Below are 23,979 nucleotides of genomic sequence, written 5' to 3'. Positions count from 1 at the left end.
AAGGTTACTGCACTTTAGTGAGTGCACCACTTCTTGGTAAAACAGCACCACTTTTTGGATTTACATATGACTTCGTAAGATTCTTGATATCCAAATTAATTCAGAGATTGCTTATATTGGAAAACAAATATAATTGATCAGTCATCATAATTCTAATGTAAAATTTATTTCATAGTTAACTGGTAAAACAATTGATTAAAAAGTAGCATGATTAAATTCCTATTTCACTTGAGCCTCATTAATATGTCTGTATCAGATGGGTCCCATTGTATATCTTCACATTACATTCATTAAACTAATAAACTTTTGATATCAGTATCAAATGTTTGAGGTGAACAATGTTGATATTTTTTCACATCAACTGATGTACAAAAACCTGTGTATCAAAACATCTCTGTCAAGATTTGTGTGAATTGAAAGAAAATGAAATTCTCCCACTTAACTTTTCCACTTTACCTCTTCATCTTCCTTCGTTATTTGACCAATTTTATCTTTTGATGCAAGGCGCATTGAATGTTTGCTATGTTAGAAGGTGCTGTATAAATGCAAGATTTTTAAATCATTTCTAAACCCAATCTAATAAAGTGCTTTTTCTATCTTTGTGACATTAGGGAAGGGTAATAGGCTTCTACCAATGACGGATCAAACTTTGAATATTATGTAGTCAGAAGCACAATCTTATATAAATCACTTGGCTGTTCACAATATAGATTTGTCTAGTAACCCCTCTCTAACAAATGTTGATAGGTTCCCTTAAACTTGGGACTGGCACTTTTCAACTGAATGAATGAAAAAATATTTCCTAGTATTAAGACACTGTACAGTGAGAATGAATAGATAACAATAAGCTATGAGAATAAAGTTTCCTTGTCTAATACAAGAAATTTGCCAGTTAAAATCCTTCTAAAATAATTTGAACATGTTAATTACTTATGAAATGAAACATAATTTTAGTTTGTTTAAAAGCTCTGGGGGAAAACAACTTAAAATTTACATTTCAAATTTAGATTTAGTTTAAAAAGATACTGCCTCTTTAAATAGTTATGAAGATGTATTTTACTTACATGGAAGGATTTGCATCTCCCCCACCCATCTGCAGAAGGCTACTATCATCCCTTGAACAGCAAGGGAGCAGAAAAATCAGCAAACATCTGACTTTAAGATGACTGCAGCTCCTGACCTCCATTTTACCAGCAAGCTTTAAGCTGAGTTGCACAAATGATAAGTGGTCAGAGAGGAGAGGCAGCTGCTCTAGGTAAAAATCTACTAAGGTAAAGTACAAATTCAAAGAATCAAATGATGATAGACTTAAAAGTGAAAAATTGTAATATGTCCTGCTAATCAAGGTGTGTATGCAGGGGGAGGTTGGAACTGATTAACAATCTCATATTCCACTGGATATGGTTCGTTCTCTTCCATTTCTGAGAGCAGTTCCAGAGCTTGTTCTTCTTCTTCTGTTGGGTAGTGTCGCAAGAGGTTAGCAGCTGTTGCTAAGATGGATGCTCCTCCAGCTCCTGCCACCAGATAAAAGCTGACTGCAAAGGTCACGTAGACACGAGAGCCATGATATTTCTTGTGTTGCTGCTGAAGTGCTAAGATCAGCTCTGATGCCCAGTAGCAGAACCCTATCACCGTGGCACATTGGAGAACTGTAATAACAAAGAAAGCCAGTGAGTGCAGCATGAAACAGACATGTTACATCCCCTGTAACTCTCACAACAAAGCAGTGTTCTGACTATACTAAAGACGATAGACGATAACAAGCTTCTTATTCAATGTTTGTAATTGAGGGAATATCCTAAAGATAATTTACTCTATGGTACTCAAACAGCCTTAACCACTCCCTATTATCATAGTGATGGTGGGAATTTGCACTGCGTGTTAATATTTATTTATTGAGATTCTGTGTGGAATCGGTCCTTCGAGCTACACTGCCCAGCAACCCGATTTAACCCGAGCCTAATCACAATGACCAATTAACCTACCAACCCGTACATCTTAGGACTGTGGCAGGAAACCGGAGCACCCAGAGGAAACCCATGTAGTCATGGACAGCATGTACAAACTCCTTACAAACAGCAGTGGGAACTGAACCAGGGTCGCTGGTACTGGAAAGCGTTGTGCTATATTACCATGTCGAATTGAAAAATCATCATGTGATCAAGGACGATATCAAGGGGATCTGATTGAAACGTATAAGATCCTAAAGGGATTGGACAGGCTAGATGCGGGAAGATTGTTCCCGATGTTGGGGAGGTCTAGAACGAGGGGTCACAGTTTGAGGATAGAGGGGAAGCCTTTTAGGACCGAGATTAGGAAAAACTTCTTCACACAGAGAGTGGTGAATCTGTGGAATTCTCTGCCACAGCAAACTGTTGAGGCCAGTTCATTAGCTATGTTTAAAAGGAAGTTAGATATGGCCCTTGTGGCTACAGGGGTCACGGGGTATGGAGGGAAGGCTGGGTTCTGAGTTGGATGATCAGCCATGATCATAATAAATGGCGGTGCAGGCTCGAAGGGCCGAATGGCCTACTCCTGCACCTATTTTCTATGTTTCTATGTTTCTATGATATCAGCTCTCAGTAATGTACTGATTATTTAACAATTCACCATCAGAGTTCCTGAGCACATCTTATTTTAAATATGTTCACAGTGTGTGCAGCATCTACACTATTTGCTTTTGTTTCACTTTCAAAATGATTGTGCAAGGATCAAAAATAAAGCCACACCCTACTTTGGTAAATGTAAAAATACGTAGTTTCGCTTCAACAGACCTGTAAGAATATGTGCAAATGCATATCTGCGGGTAATCTTCAGTGCTGGGTGTTTTGGTCCAAACACATCAAGTAAAAAGGCTGACAAACTGCAAATAATCCCCAGGAAACAGAAGGCACCAATGACCCGCAGAAGCAGCACAGTCTGAGAATTCATACAATATTCTGTAGAAAATGAAAATGAGTTAATCTCCACACGCAAGACAACAAAAATAAGCAAAATAATCTTCCATAGAAATATCAAGAATAAAAATAATTTGAAAACTACATCCTTTTTGACATTCATTTATAACTAATTTCAAGATTAAGCAATTGGTGCTATTTTAAATTTGGGAACTAGTCCATATTACTTTAGACTTGCAGACACCTGCTCAACCATTTCTTTTGGCAGCTCACTCTGTACACTGACCACCTTCTGAGTGAAAAAGTTACCTTTCAGATTCATGATAATTTTCTCTCCCCTCGCCTTAAAACTATGTTCTCTAGCTTTGAATTTCCCAAAGAGTAAACATTCACCATATCTGCCCCTCATGATTTTAACACCTCTATAAGAAATACCCCTCAATTCTCCTACACTCCAACGAATAAAGACCTAACCTGCTGAAATCCTCTTTGTAAACCAGTCCCTCGAGTTTCAGCAACATCCTGTAAACCTCCCGTGCACACTTTACTGGCAACTTTCCTATCGCAGGGTGACCAAAACTGAGCATGGTATTCCAGATATGGCCCCACCAACATCTTGAACAACTTATATACTCAGATACCCTGACTAACGAAGGCAAGTGTGCCAAAAAGACTTCACCACCCTGTAACAACACTTTCAGGGAACCATGTACTTGTAATCCTAGGTACCTCTGTTCTCCCTAAAGCCCTACCATTTACTGTGAAAGTCCTATCCTCATTTCCCAAAAGGCAACATTTCGCACTTAGCTAAATTAAACCTTCATTGGTCCACTTATCTAGCTGATCAAAGATACTTCGTAATTTCTGATACCACCTTCACTGTCTATGTCACCAATTATTGTGTCATTTGCAAACTTATTAAGCATATGTAAATTTCCATCCAGATCATTAATATAGATGACAAATAGCATTGATTCCAGTACCAAACCCTGGAGAACACCATTAGTTATGAGCCTCCGGTCTGAAAAAACAACTTTCTACCATCACACACTCCTTCCTAGCATGAAAGTAAATTTACTATAGAAGTATATATATGTCACCATAGAGAACACCAAAATTCATTTTTTGCATGTATACTCAATAAATCCAATAATCAGAATCAATAAAAGACTGCACCAACAGAGCAGACAACCAGTGTGCAAAGGAAAACAAACTACAACTACAAAGAGAAAGCAAAAAAAAACTTAAGTATCAGGAACATGAGATGAAGAGTCCTTGGTTGTGGGAACGATTCAGTGCTGAGGCAAGTGAAGTCATCCCCTATGGTTTAAGAGCCTGACGGTTGCCGGGTAAACTTGGAACCCGGTGGTGTGAGTCCTGACACTTTTGTACCTTCTTCCTGATGGTAGCAGTGACAAGAGAAAATGACATTGGTGGTGGGGATCTGTGACGATTGATGCTGGTTTCCTGTGACAATGTGTAAATGTGCCCAGTTATGGGGAGGGTATACTCATGATGGACTGGGCCGTATTCACTAATCTTGTAGGATTTTCCACTCAAGGGCATTGGTGTTTCCATACCAGGCTGTGATGTAGCCAGTAAATATACTCTCCAGAGGTTTATCAAAGTTTCAGATGTCATGGCAAATATTTGCAAACTTTTAAGGAAGTAGAGGTGGGGTCATGCTTTCTGTGTAATTGCACTTGGAAAGGCCCTCTGAAATAATAACACTGAGGAATTTAAAGTTGCTGATCCTCTCTACCTCTGATCCCCTGGTGAGGACTCTTATAGACCTCTGGTTTCCTCCTCCTGAAGTCAATAATCAGCTCCTTTGTCTTGCTGGCATTGAGTAAGAAGTTGTTGTTGTGGCACCACTCAGGCAGATTTTCCACCTCCCTCCTATATGCTGATTCATTACCACCTTTGATTTGGTCAATGGCAGTGATCATCCACAAACTTAAATATAGCACTGGAACTGTGCTTAGCTACACAGTCATAAGTATAAAGTGAGTAGAGCAGGGGGCTAAGCACGCAGCCCTGTGGTGCACCAGTCTGTGCTGATGGAGATCACTGAGGATGCTGCCAATCTGAACTGCATGGGGCTGCAAGTGAGGAAATCAACAATCGCACAGGGAGGTATTAAGGTAAAGATCTTGAAGCTTATTCATTAGTTTGGAGCAGATGACAGTATTGAATGCCGAGCTGTTGTGGAGAAAGAACATCCTGATATATGCATCTTTGCTGGTCAGATGTTCCATGGTTGAGTGAAGAGCCAACAAAATGGCATCTGCTGTGAATCTGTCGTGCCAGTAAGCAAATTGGAGCAGATCCAAGTTGCTTCTCAGGCAGGAGTTGATATGTTTCATCACGAATCTCTCAAACCATGTCATCACTGTATGTAAGTTTCACTGGGTGAAAGTCATTTAGGCAGCTAACCCTGTTCTTCTTAAGCACCAATATAAATGAAGCCTGTTTGAAACAGGGGTGGACCTCAGACTGCTGAAGTGACAGGTTAAACATCTCAGTGGACACTCCAGCCAGTTGATCAGTGCGTATCTTTTGTAAATGGCCAGGTACACCATTTGGGCTGGATGCTTTCCGTGGGTTCACCCTCCTGAAGGATGCTCTTAACATCGGCCTCAGAGAATGAAGTCAGAAGATCGATGGGGCTGTTTCCAATCAGCCAGATCCCTTTGGATGCCATTTGATCTAACTTTTCATAGCAGCCTATCATGTGGAACCTCAAAGGCCTCACAGAAGTCCAGGCAAACTATATCTACCACCCTGCCCTCATTAGCCTTTTTGGTTACTATGAAAGAAAACTCAAATTTGTGAAACACAAGTACATGTAGCTGGGTAAATGAGCTACATTCCAAACTCTATTGAAAAAATGCGACCTAGATAAATTGAACCTTCCAACATCTGGTTCATCATCTTATGGATCATAGCTCTTCAAATATGTATTATTTTTAAATGTGATGGGGTACTTAGCTTTCAATAGTGAGTTCCAGACCCTGAATACGCTGGATGAAACAAATTCTGAGAATTATTTTAAATATCTGTCCCTTGTTCTTCGGTAGTTTGGTCTTTCCTCAGTAATCCAGGACCCACATAATTTTATACATTTCCCAGAAATAGTGGAAAACACAGGCCCTGGGTGAATGAGGGGCGGAAATAAGTAAGCATTTAAAAATAAGCTTTAGAAATCACAAAAATTAACATAGAGGCACAGCAAGCGATTTGGAAGGCAGGTGGCCTGTTGCCCTTTGTCCCTATTCAGAGCAACAGCAAAGAGGTCTTTCTGCAATTACACAGGGACCCAACACCACCAATTGTCTGGTGGTCTGGGCTATTTAAGGACACACAAAACAAGGGACTGTCATAAAGATTCAACAGATTATTCATGGAATCGTTGGGTATTGTTCTTTTGACAGGAGTTAAACAGACCAACCTTATTCTCTCCAGAGAATAGAAGAATGAGGTTCCAGCACATTAAAAAAAAGTATAAAACTCATACCGAGTTCAAAAGGATAGATGTTGGGATTAAGTTTCACCTAGCTTGGGGCATTTACAACCAAAGCTTGCAGTCTCCAAATAGTTTGATGTTCAGGATGGAGAAGAGAAGGAAGTTCTTCAGTCACAGAATCTGAATTTCTATGCACAAGACTGCAGAGGACTGTTAATGATAGATAACTTGATAATTATTACTAATAATTCTTGGGTACAAGAGATTTGTATACAAAAACAGCGAAGGTGAAACATCTTAATGGTGAAGCAATCATAATTGATTGTCGGGGAGAGAGGGAGCAGCGGGAAATGAGGAGATCTCTATAGTCCGGCGCACAAAGACACCGTCAGTGAGCAGGAAGTCCGCCGATGGCCCGCCAGCCTCTCCCATCCCATTACCTTCCAGCAGAGCCGAATCCAAGTTGCCCAGGACATCGGCCACGCCGAGCTCCTGTCGCTGGCACAGGCCCCCGTGGGCGCGCAGCCAGGCGGGCTCCGCCAGCGCCGTGCACAAGGCGGTCACCGAGAGCGCGCCGGGTACCGCCGACGCCAAGCTCCGCTCCGTGTGTTTGGGGAGTGCGCCACCGGCGCCGGGTCGCCTGCGCGCCCCCGATAGACCCGACCCCGACGGCCCGTACATGTTTCCCCGTTCCTCGCCGGGCGAATAATGGCGAAAGACCGACCCGGGAATCGGCGGCCGGCACCGGCCAAGCTCTCCGCGTTCCCAGCGGAACCGATAGCGCCGACACCGGACGTGACGCCTGTTCGGGGGCGGGGCAGGGGCCGAAAGCCGACCTGCGATTGGCGCTCCGGCGCGAGTTTGCGTGCGCCGGCAACCAATCGCCCTCGGCTCCGGGGCTGTGCGCGGCGATGAAGCGGCGGTTGGAGCTCGAGTCGCGCTTCCCGGCGCATCCCGACAGCCGGGCCTGGTTCGTGGCCTGGAGCCCGGCCGGGACGTTGCTGGCTTCGTGCGGAGGCGACCGCGCCGTGCGGATCTGGGCCAGGGAAGGTGCGAGTCGGTGCGCGGCCGAGGGGGGCTTCGGGGCTCCGGGGCCTGCCGCCGCCGCCTTGCTCACTCGTGTCTTGCTGTGTTGCAGGAGCCGCCTGGGTGTGCAAGTGCCTGCTGGAGGACGGGCACCAGCGCACCGTCCGCAAGGTGTCCTGGTCACCCTGCGGCAACTACCTGGCCTCGGTCAGCTTCGACGCTACCACCTGCATCTGGAGGAAGAAGGAGAGCGGATTTGAGGTGAGGTAGCGCACCCCAAACTCGGGACCCTGGCGGCGGCTGAGGGTCCGAGGCCAGCGCCCCACGTTCCGGCGGTGGATGGGCCGATGTGCCTGGACCCTGCACATTGATCTCTTCACGGGGTCTTGGTGCAGCAATCCGGGGCTCCAGTGAGAAGCTGCCGGTGATGCTGCTTTGAGTTTTGGCTCCCTAGTTTCATGAGAGTTTAATTTGCTGAGATACCGAGTGTTGCGCTTCGGTAAGGCAAAATACAGGGAGACAGGGCAGAGAGATCTTGGGATCAAGTTCACAGCTCCTTGAAAGTCTGTACACAGGTCGATAGGGTGGTTAAGATGGCTTATGGCTTGTTTTTATTGGCAGAGGCATTGAGTTCAAGTCAGGAGTCATCTTGCAACTTTATGAAACTCAGGTAAAGCCACATCTGGAGTATTGCATGCAGTTTTGGTCACCCCACTGTAAGAAGGATGTTGAGGCTTCAGAGATGTTGCAGAAGAGGGTTACCAGGATAATAATCACAAAATAATCTGCAGATGCTGGGTCGAAGCAACACTCACAACACGCTGGAGGAACTCAGCAGGTCGGACAGCATCCGTGGAAAAGATCGGTCGACGTTTCATCCTGATGAAGGGTTCCAGCCCGAAACGTTGACTGATCGTTTCCACAGATGCTGCCTGACCTGCTGAGTTCCTCCAGCGTGTTGTGAGTGTTGCTTTGACCCCAGCATCTGCAGAGTATTTTGTGTTTATGCTCCAGGGAAACAGTCCCAGTCTATCCAGTCTTTCCTTTTTTTCAAGCCCTCCAAACCCGACAAAGCACAATGTAAAATCTACAATTTACAACTAGTTGGAACAAAGCAAGCTCATTAAATGGGGGCAATTATCAAACTTCCACAGCTATTGGGCAAATGTAACATTGTCAAAAAAAGAGTTAATGGCAAAGTTAGGAAACACATTCCCTGCTTCCCCCTGCAGTCCTGACGAAGGGTTCCGGCCTGAAACGTCGACCAATCTTTTCCACGGATGCTGCCCGACCTGCTGAGTTCCTCCAGCGTGTTGTGAGTGTTACCAGGATAATACCTGATCCAAAGGGCATGTGCCATCATGAGAGGCTGGACGAACCTGGGTTATTTTCTCTGGAGGCTGAGGGGAGACCTGGAAGAGGTTTACACAATTAGGTAGAGTGGGCAGAGAGCAGCTCAGAAGTCCGATGCCAGAGGGCATGCATTGAAGGCGAGGGTTGGGTAAGTATTTAACTCAAGCTTGTGGATGCAGGGCATGCGCTGCCAGATGTGGTGGTAGAGGCAAGTACATTAGAGGCTCTTTAAAGAGATGTTTGGATAGGCATCTGGATGTCAGGAAGATGGAGGGATATGGCATGGTATAGGTAGGAGGGATTAGAGTTTAGGTGCTTTTGATTTACTTTATATCTGGTTCAGCATATCATTGTGGACCAAATGGCCTATTCCTGTGCTGTGCTGTTTTATGTTCTCTGTTCTATGATTCCTTGGGAGAAAAGCTTGAGTAGATTAGGCGGTTTCCTCCCAACTCATCTTAGTAAGAAATGTAATGTGAAGACGGGCGCCAGGAAGGGGCGAGCTAAATCAACCTGTCACTGGAATTGTAAACTTAAGTGAATTGTTGGTTATCTGTAATTAAGTTATGGTTATCTAAAACGTTTCCTTAACAATCCTAGGAATTGGATGTTAGAACAACTACAGGTATTGCAAGCTTGGTTCTTTAATTCAGCAATGCACAAAACCTGGATGAACTCAGCAAGTTGAACAGTGCCCTTGTACTTATGACTGAGGCTAAGCACAGTTCCAATGCCATATTTAAGTTAGCTGACTGTCACACTGTCGTTGGCCGAATCGAATGTGGTGATGAATCAGCATATAGGAGGGAAATTGAAAATCTGGTTGAGTGGTACCACGTCAACAACCTCTCATTTGATGTAAACAAGACCAAGGAGTTGCTTATTGACTTCAGGGGAAGGAATCGGGATGTCCATGAGCCAGCCCATGTCAGGGGATCAGAAGTAGAGAGAGTCAGCAACGTTAACTTCCTCGGTGTTCTGGGCCCAACACAGAGCTGAATGCAATTACAAAGAAAGCAGGGCAGCGCCTCTGCTTAGAAGTTCGTGAAGATCTGGCGTAACATCTAAAACCCTGACAGGCTTCTACAGATGTGTGGTGGCGCGTATATTGGCTGGTTGTATCACGGCCTAGTGTGGAAACACCAATGCCCTTGAAAGGAGAATCCAACAAAAAGTAGTAGGTACGGCCCAGTCCGTCGCAGGTAAAGTCTTCTCCATGATTGAGCACATCCACAGAGAGCACTGTCACATCCACCATTGAGGACCCCCACCACCCAGGCCATGCTCTCTTCTTGCCATCAGAAGGAGGTTGCGGAACCTCAGGACACATGCCACCAGGTTCAGGAACCATCAGGCTCTTAAACCAGTGGGGACAACTTCACCTGCCCCATCACTGAACTTACCCACAACCTATGGACTCTTGATATTGACTCTCGGCTCCATCCCTCCCCCTCCCATCTTCTATCATTTCGGATCTCCCCCTCCCCCTCCTGCTTTCAAATCTCTTGCCAGCTCTTCTTTCAGTTAGTCCTGACAAAGGGTCTCGACTGTACCTCCTGCTAGAGATGCTGCCTGGCCTGCTGCGTTCACCAGCAACTTTTACGTGTGTGACTCTTGATATTTATTGCTTATTTATCTATTATTATTATTTCTCTTTTTGTTCTTTTGTATTTGCATAGTTTGTTGTCTTTCGCACTTTGGTTATTTGTCCACCCTGTTTGGTGTGTCTTTCATTGATTCTGTTGTGTTTCTTGGACATAGTGAGTATTCCTGCAAGAAAATTAATCTCAGGGTTGTCTATAGTGACATATGTGTACTTTGATAATAAATGTACTTTGAACTTTGCCTATGGGGTGGGATGTTTCATGCTGAGACCCTTTTATCGTAGAATCCTTTGACATGAACAATTTTTTTGCATAATATTGAAGTAGCAAAGTTGCTTTAAAGTAGCAGAGTTTCTTAAACCTTGTTTGTGGTTTGTTGAGATGCTTAGACCAAGTGTTTTATTCTTGACAGTGCCTGACAACTCTGGAAGGGCATGAGAATGAAGTGAAGTCTGTTGCCTGGGCTCCGTCTGGCAATCTCCTGGCAACATGCAGCCGGGATAAAAGTGTTTGGGTTTGGGAAGGTGAGCATATTTAGCAAATTGAGTCTATATAAAGATACGGTGAGAAAATATGTTGAACTGTGTAAGTGGAAATCACGTTGTAAGATGCATCAACAAACTACATGAAGAAAAAGTGGCAAAAGAGTTGTACAGCACAGCAGTGCTTGACCAAACTGCTACATACCAACCACGATGCCTATCTAAAGTATGTTTGACTAAATACAGTACTGTGCAAGAGTCTTAGGCACCTGAGATTTTTCTATAAGTTTTGTTTCAGATATTTAGTTGTTATACTTTAGTGTGTTAGGAGAAAAGAGCAAATTTTAGACTTCCAAACATTCATTTTCCAAAAAATTAAATGTTACAGAGAAATTTTAAGGAAAGTGGCATATTAAGTAATAGACCAGTTTTCAAGTTTAGTGACAATTTTCAAGTTGAATGACCAAGTTTAGTTCATTCAACTTATTACATCACTGATCATTTGTTGCCCAGTGCATGATTAAAACAAATGATCAGTGACATATTGAGTTGAATGAACTAAACTAGTCGACTAGTTTAGAAGGAATCAAACTGGGCAAAGGACAGTGAAACCAGAAGGTGAGGGTGTAGCAGGCGTGACAGTTTAACCTTTAAATAATCAGATCTTACACCATGGCAAGAGTGAGCATAGCAACAAGACACAGGTGGTCATCCTTCATCAGCAAGGGCTCCCAAGCAAGGAATTTTGCTTTCCAGTGTTTGATACGGTATTGACAATGCGGAGTTTGTGATGATTTGTCTACAGGTTTTAGAACTGACTTATTTATACTGTTTTTATTGAAGAAATTATTTGTTCACTATGTCAAATTCCAAAGAAGCAAAGGGCGTGAAGTGCAAAAGATTTGCTAACTCAATATACTCTGCAGATGCTGGGTCAAAACAACACGCTGGAGGAACTCAGCAGGTCGGGCAGCATCCGTGGAAACGTTGACTGTTCGTTTCCACGGATGCTGCCCGACCTGCTGAGTTCCTCCGGCGTGTTGTGCGTGTTGCAAAAGAACTGCTCGTTCACTTAAAGCAGAATGGCTTAATGAAACAGTAGCAATCTCTACACCGAAAGCTCATGAGGTCAGGAACATGCAGCTACGAGAAATATTTATCTACAATACAGGAACTAGTGTTAGCTGCGTGTATTGTTGAGATGCAAAAGTTGCTGGAGAATTTGCAAGTGAGAAGAAGTAGAGCGATATTTGGAAACTTTTTATAACATCATTTAACATAGAAAATAGGTGCAGGAGTAGGCCATTCGGCCCTTCGAGCCTGCACTGCCATTTATTATGATCATGGCTGATCATCCAACTCAGAACCCTGCACCAGCCTTCCCTCCATACCCCCTGATCCCCCTAGCCACAAGGGCCATATCTAACTCCCTCTTAAATATAGCCAATGAACTGGCCTCAACTGTTTCCTGTGGCAGAGAATTCCACAGATTCACCACTCTCTGTGTGAAGAGGTTTTTCCTAATCTCAGTCCTAAAAGGCTTCCTAGCAAGCCAATCACATATGGTCGGTGTCCAAAAGTCCTGGCAAGAAAATCCTTCATTACCCACTACAAGCCTGCTATGTATGTTTTGTGAGAGTGCAGATGAACGAGAGCAAAAATGATCAAACCAAGAGGAGGTTAAAGTTCCTAATGACAGTGTTTTGCGAGCTGTTATAATGAATACCTCTATATATAAAATTCAGCACGCACATGTTGTCACTGGGTAAAAAATTGCACAACACAAGATTTTTGTGCACACTGGTAATTACAGATTAGAAGGATCATTGGTCTAGTCTCTTTTGAAGAAGCACAAGGAAATGGGCAGGGTTGAGGACCAGAAACGTGGTGGTTAACCACGGAAGTTAAGTGCAGCAGATGAGAGATACATCAAACTGACATCTGTCCTGAATCATCAGTTCTGAACTCTCAGAAACCACTGGAACCTGGATACAGTCCAGAGGAGTCTTGTCAGTAGTGGTCTTCATTGAAGAGTTGCTGTCAAAAAGCCATTCCTCTGAAGTGGAAGCAAAACCAAGAGACTTGTCTATGCACATAAACACAAGGACTGCGGTGCTGAACAATGGCAGCAAGTGCTCTGGACTGACTGAGTCAAAATTTGAAATTCTTGGCTCAAGCAGGAGGCAGTTTGTCTGTATAAGAGCTGGACAGAACGATGTGGATGAGTGTCTGCAGCCGGCAGTGAAGCACAGTGATGTTTCCTGTAGGTGTGGGGTTGCATTTCTATAAATGCAGCTCATGATCTGGTCAGGATTAATGGAATCCTAAATATTGAGAAGTACAAGCAGATGCTCATTCATCATGCAATACCATCAGGGAGGCGCCTTATCTACCCAACTTCTTTATGCAGCAGGGCAACAACCCCAAACACCTGACCGTAGTCAAAAGAACTACCTTCAGGGAAAGGAAATTGAGGTATGACCTCCACAGAGCCCTGAACTCATCATCATTGAGGTCATCTGGGATTATTGTAGAGACAGAAGCAAGCAAGACAGCTGAAGTCTGCAGAAGAACCTGGCACGTTCTCCAGGATGCTTGAAACAACCTTCCAGCCAATTTTCTTGTGAAACTGTACGACAGTGTACCCGAGAGAATTGATGCAGTTTTAAAGGCAAAGGATGGTCACACCAAATATTGATTTAATCTAGTTTTTTAAAAACTGTTTACTGCTTTTCTATAGTAAAATTATCGGTATTTAGGAAGTTATTTATTTATTTTTGAAAGCATCTTCACTTTATGAATTTTTTACGTGTGTACAGTACTGTAGATCTTATTCATGTACATGTTTTATTAACCTAATTGTAACTACCTCTACCACTTCCTCTGGCAGATCATTCTACATACCCACCAGATGTTGAGTGGAATATGTGACTCCACAAGTAAATCTTCCTCTTTTCATAAACGCGTGTCTTTTAGTTTCAGACTCCCCTATCCTGAGGGGGGAGATCTCTATAGGTCATTCCTCGGCCTCCTTTGTTGCAGGGGAAAACATTCCCAACTATAGTGTCATATAACAGGAAGATAAACCCTACTGCCCAACTGATCTGTGCTGACTAAGGTTGCCCATGTTTGGTGCATATTCCTCTAAACTTTTTCTATCTATGTACCTGTCCAGATATCTTTTAAACATTATTGTACCTGTCTCAACCAGTTCCTATGGCAGCTTATTCTTTATACTGACCTCTGGATGGAAGAAGTTGCTCTTTGGGTTTCTTTTAAATCTTTCTCCTCACCTGAAACCTGTGCCCTCTAGGTCTTAGTTCCCCACCCTGGGGGAAAAAAACTCTGCCTATGCCCCTCCTGTATTTTTATACTGCAGTAAGATCAGTCTTTTGCACTCTAATCTATAAAGTCCTAGTTTGCCCAACCTTTCTGTATAATTCAGTCCAACTCCTGGCAACATCCTTATAAGTCTTTTATATGCTCTTTTCCAGTTTTCCTATAGCAGTTTGACCAAAACGGAGCACGATACTCCAACTCTGGCTCGCTGATGTCTTGTACAACTGCAACGTGACATCCCAGCTTCTATATTCAGTTCCCTGACTGACTATGACAAGCGTACCGTTACCACCCTATCTGCTTGTAATGCCACTTTCAAGGAACAACATATATACTTCTACGTCTCTCTGTTCTACAAAATGAATTTAAGACCAGTAAATGTTACAGAATTATGTGATTGATTGCTGGAACAAGTTGATGGGCCTGCTCTTAAATCTATACTGTTGTACAGCATTCCACAGTATCAATGATTTTAAGAGAATTTTACAAAAAGAAAATATCATAAAAATACATCACAGTTGGATCAATAATACATATGTTTTATAAGGTCCCTGGCTGCCATGTATTTTTGTATTCATGAATTGGAAACTGCTCTGTAAACGAGATGTCTCTCCCCCCTCCCTCCCACACACACTGCTAACTTATTTTTTTTTGTTGTAGTGGATGAGGATGAGGATTATGAATGTGTGAGTGTATTAAATGCTCATACGCAAGATGTCAAGCACGTGATCTGGCATCCAAATGGAGAGGTAAGAGTTTCCAGTGAGAAATGAATTTCACAGGTTTCTAGAAGTTCTTATTTAATTGCGATTATACTGCAATACAACGAGCAAGCCAGGATGAAACATAAAACAGTATAGCACAGGAACAGGCCCTTTGGCCTAGGATGCTGTGTTGAACTAATTAAACAAGTAATTAAAGGACTACAAGCTAACCTCTCTGCCTACGTACAGTAAGTCCATATCCCTTCATTCATGTGCCTGTCTAAGAGCCTTGTAAACGCCTGTCGTATTTGCCTGTAGACATGCCCTTTTCCCAGTACGACCATCAGGGAGGAAGTACAGGAGCTGGAACTTGAGGGGCAGGCTTCTTCCCCTTCATCAGATTTCTGAATGGTCTGCGAACCCATGAACACTGCCTCGCTAATTTGCTCTTGCTTTGGACTACTTATTTATTTTTTATTTACTGTTGTAACTTGTAATAAGTTATTACTGCTGCTGCAAAACAACAAATTTCACAACATTTGTCAGTGATAATAAACCTGATTCTGATTCACCACACCCTAGCAGCACATTTAAGACACCCACTGTGCTCTGTGTGTTAATGAAACAAAACTTGTCATGCACATCTCCTTTGAACTACCCCACCTCGATTTAAATACATTCCACCTAGTATTAGACATTACCATCATCATTTTCATTATGTGCCATGTTGTATGACGTTGGTGATCTTGGTGAATTTCTCTAGAGAAGTAGCTTACTGTTGACACCTTCTGGGCAGCGTCTTTACAAGACAGGTGACACTAACCACTATCAATACTCTTCATAGATTGGCATCAGTGGTCGCATTACCAGGACTTGTGATGTGCTCCTGATTGGTGGGGGTGGGGTGGGTGCTAAGCAGGTACTACACCTTGCCCAAAGGTGACCTGTGGGCTAGCGGAGGGAAGGAGCACCTTGTATCTCCTTTGATAGAGACGTGTCTCCATCCCGCTTGCAATAAGATATTATGACCCTGGGGAAAAGATTCTGTCTGCCCCTCATAAACGTAAACTTCTATCGGGCCTCCCTTCAGCTTCAGCCAGTCCAGAGAAAACAACTGAAATATGTCCAACCTGTCCTTTTAGCACATCTCCTCTAATCCATGCTGCATCCTGGTAAACATCTTCTGCACCCTCTCCATAGCCGCCTCTTACTCTCTGTAACGAGGCAGGACTCCACTCCCTTCTTTCTGTTACCACCCTGTTAACTTGTGCAGCTACTTTCAGGGAGTTCTGGAAGGTCTCACTGAACATCGATTCTGTTCATGGTCCAGTCATTTACCATGTGCAGTCCATTTATATTTGAAGGGTCTGGGCCTGAGGCGTCGATTGCAAGTGTCCTGCTGAAGGGTCTCCGCCCGAAACGTCGGCAGTTCTCTTTTCCATAGATGCTGCCTGGTGGAATGAGTTCCTCCATTGTGCGTGTGTGTGTGTGTTGCTTGGATCTCCAGCGTCGCGGATTTTATTTTGTTCATATTTGAAGACGTTGAATATTAGCATAACAATGCGATTGATCAGTTCTGGATGTTTAATCAGTATTTCTGAACTCTACACAAGCTGCTGGCTTCTGGAAGTTACGACAACAGCATTAAACTTTACAAGGAGGAGGACGATGACTGGATCTGTACCAACACCCTGGAAGGTCATGAGTCCACAGTCTGGAGCATCGCTTTTGATAAAACAGGGGACCATCTCGCATCTTGTAGTGATGACAAAACTGTGAAAATTTGGAAAGCATACAGCCCTGGTAATGAACAAGGTAAATAAATTAAACTCGATGCAACAAAGTTCTTAATCTTTGTTAGATGCAAGGGCAAAAATATATATATGGGGTAAATCAGGCATACTGGATATGAATAGGAGAATGAGGAGTAAATTACTGGAGGGTCCAGAGGAGGTTCATGAGAATTATCCTGGGAATGAAAGAGTTAATGTACGAGTAGCATTTGATGGCTCTGGGCCTGTAATTGCCGGGCTTTGGAAGAATGGGTGAGCTGGGAGAAATCTCATTGAAATCCATTTGAATATTAAAAGGCCCAGATAGAATGGATGTGAAGAGGATGTTTGCTGTAGTGGGGGAGTCTAGGACCAAAGGGCAAAGGCTCGGAATAGAAGAACATCTCTTTAGAACAGAGATGAGGATGAATTTCCTTTAACTAGAGGGTGGTGAATCTGGAATTAATTGCTACCAATGCCTATGTAAGTCAAATTAGGGGTATATTTAAAGTGGACGTTGATAGTAAGACTGTCAAAGGTTACAGTATGAAGGCAGGAGATTGGGGTTGAAAGGGATGGTTGGTCAGCTATGATGGAATGGCAGAGCAGACTTGGCCTATTTCCTCTCCTATGTTTTATGAAATTTTTAGTAAGTTTATGCAAGGATTATCTTGATTGAATATTTACTGTGAAGGGACTAATTTGTGGCTGAGATTGCTGAAGCTGAATTGCACAATGATTATCATATTTTACATCCAGCAAATCAGATCAGTCTGCAGGGAGAATGTTTTCTTGTTGCTTCCTTCAAGAATAAGGTTTCTTGAAGCCTTAAGAGCTTTGGTACCTTGTATAATGGCATCAGCCTGTGAGTGCTGTAGGTGGTTATGTGTTCTGTGATTTTTTTTTCTTTCTCTCTCCTCTCTCTAAATGTAGGTGTGGTCTGCAATGGGTCAGATCTGTCCTGGAAATGTGTCTGTACCTTGTCTGGGTTCCACACACGTACTATCTATGACATCTCTTGGTAAGTTTCAAATTATCACTTTATTTGGGTCATGTCAAAAACAAAGTGCTTTTTTCTCATTTAGAATTCCTGCATGATTATGACACACTACTCTGCTTTGTTAATGCGTAGAGGGCATAGCGTAGAGTCGTAGAGCAGTACGGCAGATACAGGCCCTTTGGCCCAATAAGACCATGCTGACTACAGTGCCCACCCAGCTAGTCCCATTTCCCTGTGTTTGGCCCACATCCCCACCCTTCCAAGTATTTATCCAAGATGTGATGCAGTGCAGCAGTGAACATCACCTTCATTTGTTGTGAAATACTGTAATTTCCTGTAACCTAATTTCAAATTTGGCCTCCAGGTAGGTTTCTCAAAGTCTTAATTTTCCTAGATTATCTCACAAAATTAAGAAACTCAAAAAAAAAAAATCCATGATTAATTCTAATTAAAATCTGCTATTTTTTTCCCTCAGGTGCCACGTAACCGGTTCTCTAGCAACTGCCTGTGCTGATGATGCAATCAGGATATTTGAGGAGGATCCTGGCTCAGATCCACACCAGCCAACATTTTCACTCACTTCACACATCCCAAAGGCACACACTCAGGACGTCAACTGTGTGGCATGGAACCCAAAACAGGCAGGAGTTTTGGCATCATGTAGTGATGATGGGGACATTAACATCTGGAGATACAAGTTTGATGATTAGTTGTTCTATGTGAACAATTAACAAGTGTGGTGTGCAATAGCAGCCCAGTTTTATTAAATCACCATGACTACTTCATGTAACCATTTTCAAATTTGCACTAACAATCTTACTACTTGATGTTCTATCTACCAGTAAATGTTGTACAGGGCTTAAGTTGCCATTAAGTATAATTTGCCAATAAGTACTATCAGCACTCATTTATCTTGCTGTTGATTTTAGATCTACGTGAAAGGATCTTGCAAATATAATTACACATTCTTCTTGTCCCTAACCTATTACATGTAATTATTTCTTGATGTTCCAATAGATATAAAACTGATTCTCCCAGGCCCTTCTTGCTCTGAAATTTATTATAAGTGATTCTACAAAAGGTTGTTTAATAATATTCATACTAGTTTTTATAATTCTTTACTGTAATTGTTTTTTTTGTAGTGTGGATTATAACATGCAATTTAATGTCAGTTAAAGGATATACTTCCCACATCATTTGTGATTGACAACCAGTTTGAGCAATGAGTAAAATTCTACCTAAATACCTCCTCCTGAGGGCCAAGAGTGAAAAAAGTATGTCGCATCCAGAATTTTCCAGTTAGCGGGCGATTTCCTTCCACGCCGCTCTGACATATTGGGAAATCGTGTACGAGGCAAGTTACAGCAGTGGTTTGCCATTGCCTTCTGCCGGGTGAGGTTTTTTTTAAAGAGATCACCAGCTCTTAACCCAGCACAGATGGAAAGCGTGCAAGGGTGCTGGCTGGAATCGAACTCAGGACCTCTCACCTGGAAGTCCAGCGCTGATGCCACTACGCCACCAGCTGGCTAAGAGTGAAAGGGAACTCATATTCTGTGGATTGGAATTAATAATTTGAGAGTGTGTCGTTTTTGGAAAATGAGAAGCTTGATCTTGTTTTAATTATGGTTGGGGATAGTGGTCATACCTATAGCCGATGGGTATAAATGTTAAATTTGTCCTCTTAATCACAGCCCATTGCTGAAATACTGTGGGTAGAAAATGTTAATGATTGGCCTTAAAGGTAACAGCACAGACATACTATGTTTCACAAAGTGATTGAGTTCCTTTGGCAAATAACTCAACCCTTAATCTCAGTGTCGAAGGACTTTGAATGTGGTACTTGCTGGAAAAATGGGTGGAATTAAGAATGATTTTTAAGATTGTCAGGTTATTTTGAAATGCAGTTACTTTCTTTCCTGCAAAAGGCAGTGAAAATCCAGAACTTGCTATTTTGAGTGTTTCTGCTCAAGCTCCTAGCCAAGGGCTTATGCAGTGAAATTTACATTAAGGGTCTATTTCCTATCGGTGCTTGCTGAGCATGATGGCGTAATCCACAGTAAAGTACAGCAACAGCTCAGGCCTTACCAAAAGGCATAAAGGATCAGTTGTGTGCTTTGTTCACGAATGGCCATAATTTACTTCTGGGTATCAGGGACATAGAGGAAAGTAACACTGACCCAAAAAAAAAGGCCTTGAAAGCATTTTCCTAAAAACCATCTATGTTAGCAGAGAGATGAACTTGTGAAAATGTTTAAGGATATGAAAATCCGAATCACCGGATTTCATTTCCTTATCATTAAACCCAGTTTAATGCTTCCAATGCAATTCCAATGGCTGATTTTCAATAAATCTGTGTCTAAATAAATGTCCCTAATGCATCAATGTAACATTTCTTTCACCCTAGCTGTCACTTGGAATTTGAGATCTGTGGAGTACAGAAGTCAAAAATTGAACAAGCATGTTTCATTTTTTATTTGGAGCACTCGGTCACATGTAGGGAAAAATCTGTCACAGACTTGAGGATCAACATAAAATGTACAGATTACTAACATTTTTTTTTACAAAACCCCAGGCTCAATTTTGGTCAACTTTAGATACATTTAATAAGCTGTAGAAGCAGCCAGTGATAAGCAACTTCAAATTTTCAAACCTAGAGTATATATTCCTGGAAATTTGGCACAGTTGAAAAGAACTACACATTTACTAAAAAATATAATCTACAACAAAAGCAGATCAGTTTCAATTTCTTTATCAAGTTAAAACAGTGGAGTTGCTCAATACTGTATTAACAATTACAGAGACGTTTTGGAGGTTCTTTAGGATCCAAGCACAGCCTCAGCCACTTTTACAAAGCAACGGAACTTCAATTCAGCTGCTTAGTCAGAGTCACTCTCGCCTTCACTTTCTGCTTCCTTGACATCAATGCTGAATTTGTACTCCTGATCACAGCCCATATATGCATCACTCATGAAATACAGTGTGTAATGTTGGGTACTGGGAGCTGGAGCAAGAAAATCTAGCTTCACCTGAAAAATTAATACAATATATTAGATGGAGAGCAGTATTATGAGCAAAAGATTACTTTCAGGTTATTTTCTCATTGTATGTGTGCTAGCTTGTGAGCCTCTGGCATTGGCAATGAGAGAATGATGTACCCTTCTCCTTTGCAGTTTTGGTTTTTATTCAGTATCCAAATATGTCAGGAAGGAAATGAAGAGACTTGTGTGGGAACCCTCCCCTCTCTCTACCCGCCCGCCCCCCCAAGTGTGCTAATTCCCATTTAGTTTACACATGGCAATGTACAAGTATATAAGCTGTGTACTAGGTATTTAGCATATTAATTCACTCTCTTGCATGACTATTAATTCTTCTAAGTAATCATCTCCCTCCCTAAAGCAGAGATGAGACAAACCTTAGCTTTCTGTTGCAGGGTCAGCCTCTTGATAGATATCAAGCTGTTTGTCTTGGGGTCACCAACCACCACCCACCATCCTTCCTCGCGTTTCTGAAGGAGATGAAATAGAGTTAAGAGAAACAAAACAAAGTTTAAACCAAAAAATATACATCTGGAAAACATCTCACTGGTTTACGTACTCACCTGAGGGAATAGAGGTGCAATGACAGGTCCGGTCACTTCTTCCTCACGCTCCAACTGTACCATTACCACGACTGAGGAGCCACTGCACAAAAATGTACACTGTTTACAGGGCTACCCAACCATTGCCTTTTAAAACTGAATACATTTGAACAGATTTTTTCCCTTCTTAGTTGAGTTATTTTCATTTGCATTTGAGCTGCTGACTAAGTCAGTAAAGGCCACTGCTTTTTTTTAATGGGGGGAGGTTGGGAGGTGGATAAGCAATGTAATCTGATGTCTCAATATCTGCACAAATTTTAGTTCAGTTCTTGTTAATTTTCAACTCCTAAAAGGACCATTAAGTTCAGTACATCAGATTACTGGTAACACAAAATCAGTTGAAGAGCTTGTTTAATGAAGGCTTTCTTCACAGACTACAAACTGATCATTTGATTGAGCTTGCTCAACCATTCGTCGTGATTGTGGCTTAAAAATTTTTAAACTCCACACTCTCCCAATAACCCTCAATATCCTTAAATAATTAAAAGTCTATTTACTGAAGCTCTGAATACGTTTTATTTGGAGATACCAACCAATCAGTTGGTAGGTTAATGGGTGGTTGTAAATTGTCCTGTGATTAGGCGAGGATTAAATCGGGGGTTGCTGGGCGGTGTAGCTTGAAGAGCCAGAAGGGTCAATATCACAGTGTGTCTCAATAAATATAATGAATAGATACAGTGATCAGGCTCTTCCGACCTAATGAGCTACACCCAGCAACCCACCTTTTTAACCCTATCCTAACCACAGAACTTTAGCCTTCACAGATTTCTGGGGCAACAAAATCTCACATGGGGAAAAAACCACCCACAATTTACTCCATAAAGCCTGCCAACAACCCCAAATATTTCAATAACGTACTCCAGTGAGAACAGAACCAACGTCTTTCACCTTTCCTCACAAGACAATTCCTACATAGGATTATCCTACTGAACCTCCTCCAATGATAGTACATCATTCCTTAAAGAAAGGGACACTGTCCAGATGTTCCAGGATTGAATGAAGAGCCAATGACATAGAACCATAGAAACTACAGCACAGAAACAGGCCTTTTGGCCCTTCTTGGCTGTGGCGAACCATTTTCTGCCTAGTCCCACTGACCTGCACACGGACCATATCCCTCCATACACCTCCCATTCATCTATGTCCAATTTATTTTTAAATGTTAAAAAAGAACCCGCATTTACCACCGCGTGTGGCAGCTCATTCCATACTCCCACCACTCTCTGTGTGAAGAAGCGCCCCCCCCCCAATGTTCCCTTTAAACTTTTCCCCCCTCACCCTTAACCCATGTCCTCTGGTTTTTTTCTCCCCTTGCCTCAGTGGAAAAAGCCTGCTTGCATTCACTCTATCTATACCCATCATAATTTTATATACCTCTATCAAATCTCCCCTCATTCTTCTATGCTCCAGGGAATAAAGTCCTAACCTATTCGACCTTTCTCTGTAACTGAGTTTCTCAAGTACTGGCAACATCCTTGTAAACCTTCTCTGCACTCTTTCAACCTTATTTATATCCTTTCTGTAATTTGGTGACCAAAACTGAACACAATACTCCAGATTCAGCCTCACCAATGCCTTATACAACCTCATCATAACATTCCAGCTCTTATACTCAATACTTTGATTAATAAAGGCCAATGTACTAAAAGCTCTCTTTACGACCCTATCTACCTGTGATGCCACTTTTAGGGAATTTTGTATCTGTATTCCCAGATCCCTCTGTTCCACTGCACTCCTCAGTGCCTTACCATTAACCCTGTATGTTCTACCTTGGTTTGTCCTTCCAACGTGCAATACCTCACACTTGTCTGTATTAAACTCCATCTACACATGTTGATCTTTTGTGACAGTAGGCAAACTACAGCGGATCCAAGTTGCTTCTAAGGCAGGAGCTGATGTGTTCCATCACCAATCTCTTAGAGCACTTCATCACTGTGGTTGTAAGCACTACTGGAGGATAAGCATTGAGGCAAGTTACCATGTTCTTACTGGGCACTTGTATGAATGAGCCTGCCTGAAGCAGCTGGGAACCTAAGACTGCTGAAGTGAGAGGTTGAAGATGTCAGTAATCACTCCAGCCAGATGCTCTCCATGGGTTTACCCTCCTGAAGGATGCACTTAGGTCCTTGTGTGATTCAGGTTTGATCCAGAATTGCCACTTCATATGTGAGGTGGCTTTCCAGAGGACATACCTGGACCTCTTGTACTTTCCTTGGTCATTAGATTTAAAAGCCACTGATCTAGCTCTCAGAAAATTGCAGATAACTTGGTTAATCCAGGGCTTCGGAATGGGGAAGACTGAACTATTTTGAAGCGGTACACTCGTCCACAAGCATCTTTATAAAGTCTGTGACAATCATAGTGTATTCAACCAGTCGTCCGGTGAGTCCTTGAACTTGGCCCAGTCCACCAGCTCGTCAACCCCGTATCCGCTCTTCTGTCTCCCATGACCGTATCTTTGCTGTCTTTATCTCACTAGCCTTTGTCTGTACTGCAGGCAAGCAGTGGAGGACAGTCAGATGATCAGACTTCCCAAAACGTGGTATAGGGATGGAACTCAAATGCTGGCAGAATACATAGAGTTAATGCCAGCGATCTCAGCATTGCTACAGAGCAACCTCTGGATGCAAGTTCACAGTCCCCTAAAAATGGCAACCAGGATGGATTGGGTAGAGGAGGAGTATTCACCAGGATGTTTC

At 42.5% G+C, this 23,979-nt stretch overlaps 3 protein-coding genes across 3 annotated transcripts in view; 1 reads left to right on the top strand and 2 right to left on the bottom strand.

Moving 5' to 3' along the window:
* Positions 1–147: 147 nt before the first annotated feature.
* tmem127 (transmembrane protein 127) lies at positions 148–7,173 on the bottom strand. Its single transcript, XM_063056817.1, has 3 exons — positions 6,804–7,173; positions 2,775–2,939; positions 148–1,649 (listed from the first exon to the last, which is right to left on the bottom strand). Exons 1-3 carry the CDS (start codon positions 7,042–7,044, stop codon positions 1,342–1,344), a joined length of 714 nt encoding a protein of 237 aa, XP_062912887.1. The 5' UTR covers positions 7,045–7,173; the 3' UTR covers positions 148–1,341.
* A 58-nt stretch (positions 7,174–7,231) lies between these two features.
* On the top strand, positions 7,232–20,010 carry ciao1 (cytosolic iron-sulfur assembly component 1). The gene is made up of 7 exons (XM_063056816.1): positions 7,232–7,413; positions 7,502–7,650; positions 10,759–10,870; positions 14,828–14,916; positions 16,485–16,686; positions 17,577–17,664; positions 18,119–20,010. Exons 1-7 carry the CDS (start codon positions 7,275–7,277, stop codon positions 18,351–18,353), a joined length of 1,014 nt encoding a protein of 337 aa, XP_062912886.1. The 5' UTR covers positions 7,232–7,274; the 3' UTR covers positions 18,354–20,010.
* Positions 20,011–20,250: 240 nt separating this feature from the next.
* The window catches only part of snrnp200 (small nuclear ribonucleoprotein 200 (U5)), a 62,977-nt gene continuing 59,248 nt past the window's right edge, over positions 20,251–23,979 (bottom strand). Inside the window, exons 43-45 of the mRNA XM_063056811.1 lie at positions 21,242–21,323; positions 21,056–21,148; positions 20,251–20,669 (exon numbers count right to left, since the gene is read on the bottom strand). Coding sequence (XP_062912881.1) covers positions 20,520–20,669; positions 21,056–21,148; positions 21,242–21,323 — 325 coding nt within the window. The 3' untranslated portion in view covers positions 20,251–20,519. The remainder of the gene's footprint in view (positions 20,670–21,055; positions 21,149–21,241; positions 21,324–23,979) is intronic.

This window comes from Mobula hypostoma, chromosome 8, assembly GCF_963921235.1.
Source record: "Mobula hypostoma chromosome 8, sMobHyp1.1, whole genome shotgun sequence".
Classification (NCBI taxonomy): Eukaryota; Metazoa; Chordata; class Chondrichthyes; order Myliobatiformes; family Myliobatidae; genus Mobula; species Mobula hypostoma.
The sequence above is the reverse complement of the archived record's forward strand: the minus strand, read 5'-3'. Positions and strand labels throughout refer to the sequence as shown.

Bases quoted from the DNA above. Each gene is read 5' to 3' on its own strand.
- tmem127 (XM_063056817.1), bottom strand. From the start codon at position 7,044: ATGTACGGGCCGTCGGGGTCGGGTCTATCGGGGGCGCGCAGGCGACCC. The intron at 2,940-6,803 runs GTAATGGGATGG...CATTTTCTACAG, and splicing joins GGATTCGGCTCTGCTGGAAG to AATATTGTATGAATTCTCAG. The intron at 1,650-2,774 runs GTCTGTTGAAGC...TTGTTATTACAG, and splicing joins ATTTGCACATATTCTTACAG to TTCTCCAATGTGCCACGGTG.
- ciao1 (XM_063056816.1), top strand. From the start codon at position 7,275: ATGAAGCGGCGGTTGGAGCTCGAGTCGCGCTTCCCGGCGCATCCCGAC. The intron at 7,414-7,501 runs GTGCGAGTCGGT...GCTGTGTTGCAG, and splicing joins GCGGATCTGGGCCAGGGAAG to GAGCCGCCTGGGTGTGCAAG. The intron at 14,917-16,484 runs GTAAGAGTTTCC...ACTCTACACAAG, and splicing joins TCTGGCATCCAAATGGAGAG to CTGCTGGCTTCTGGAAGTTA.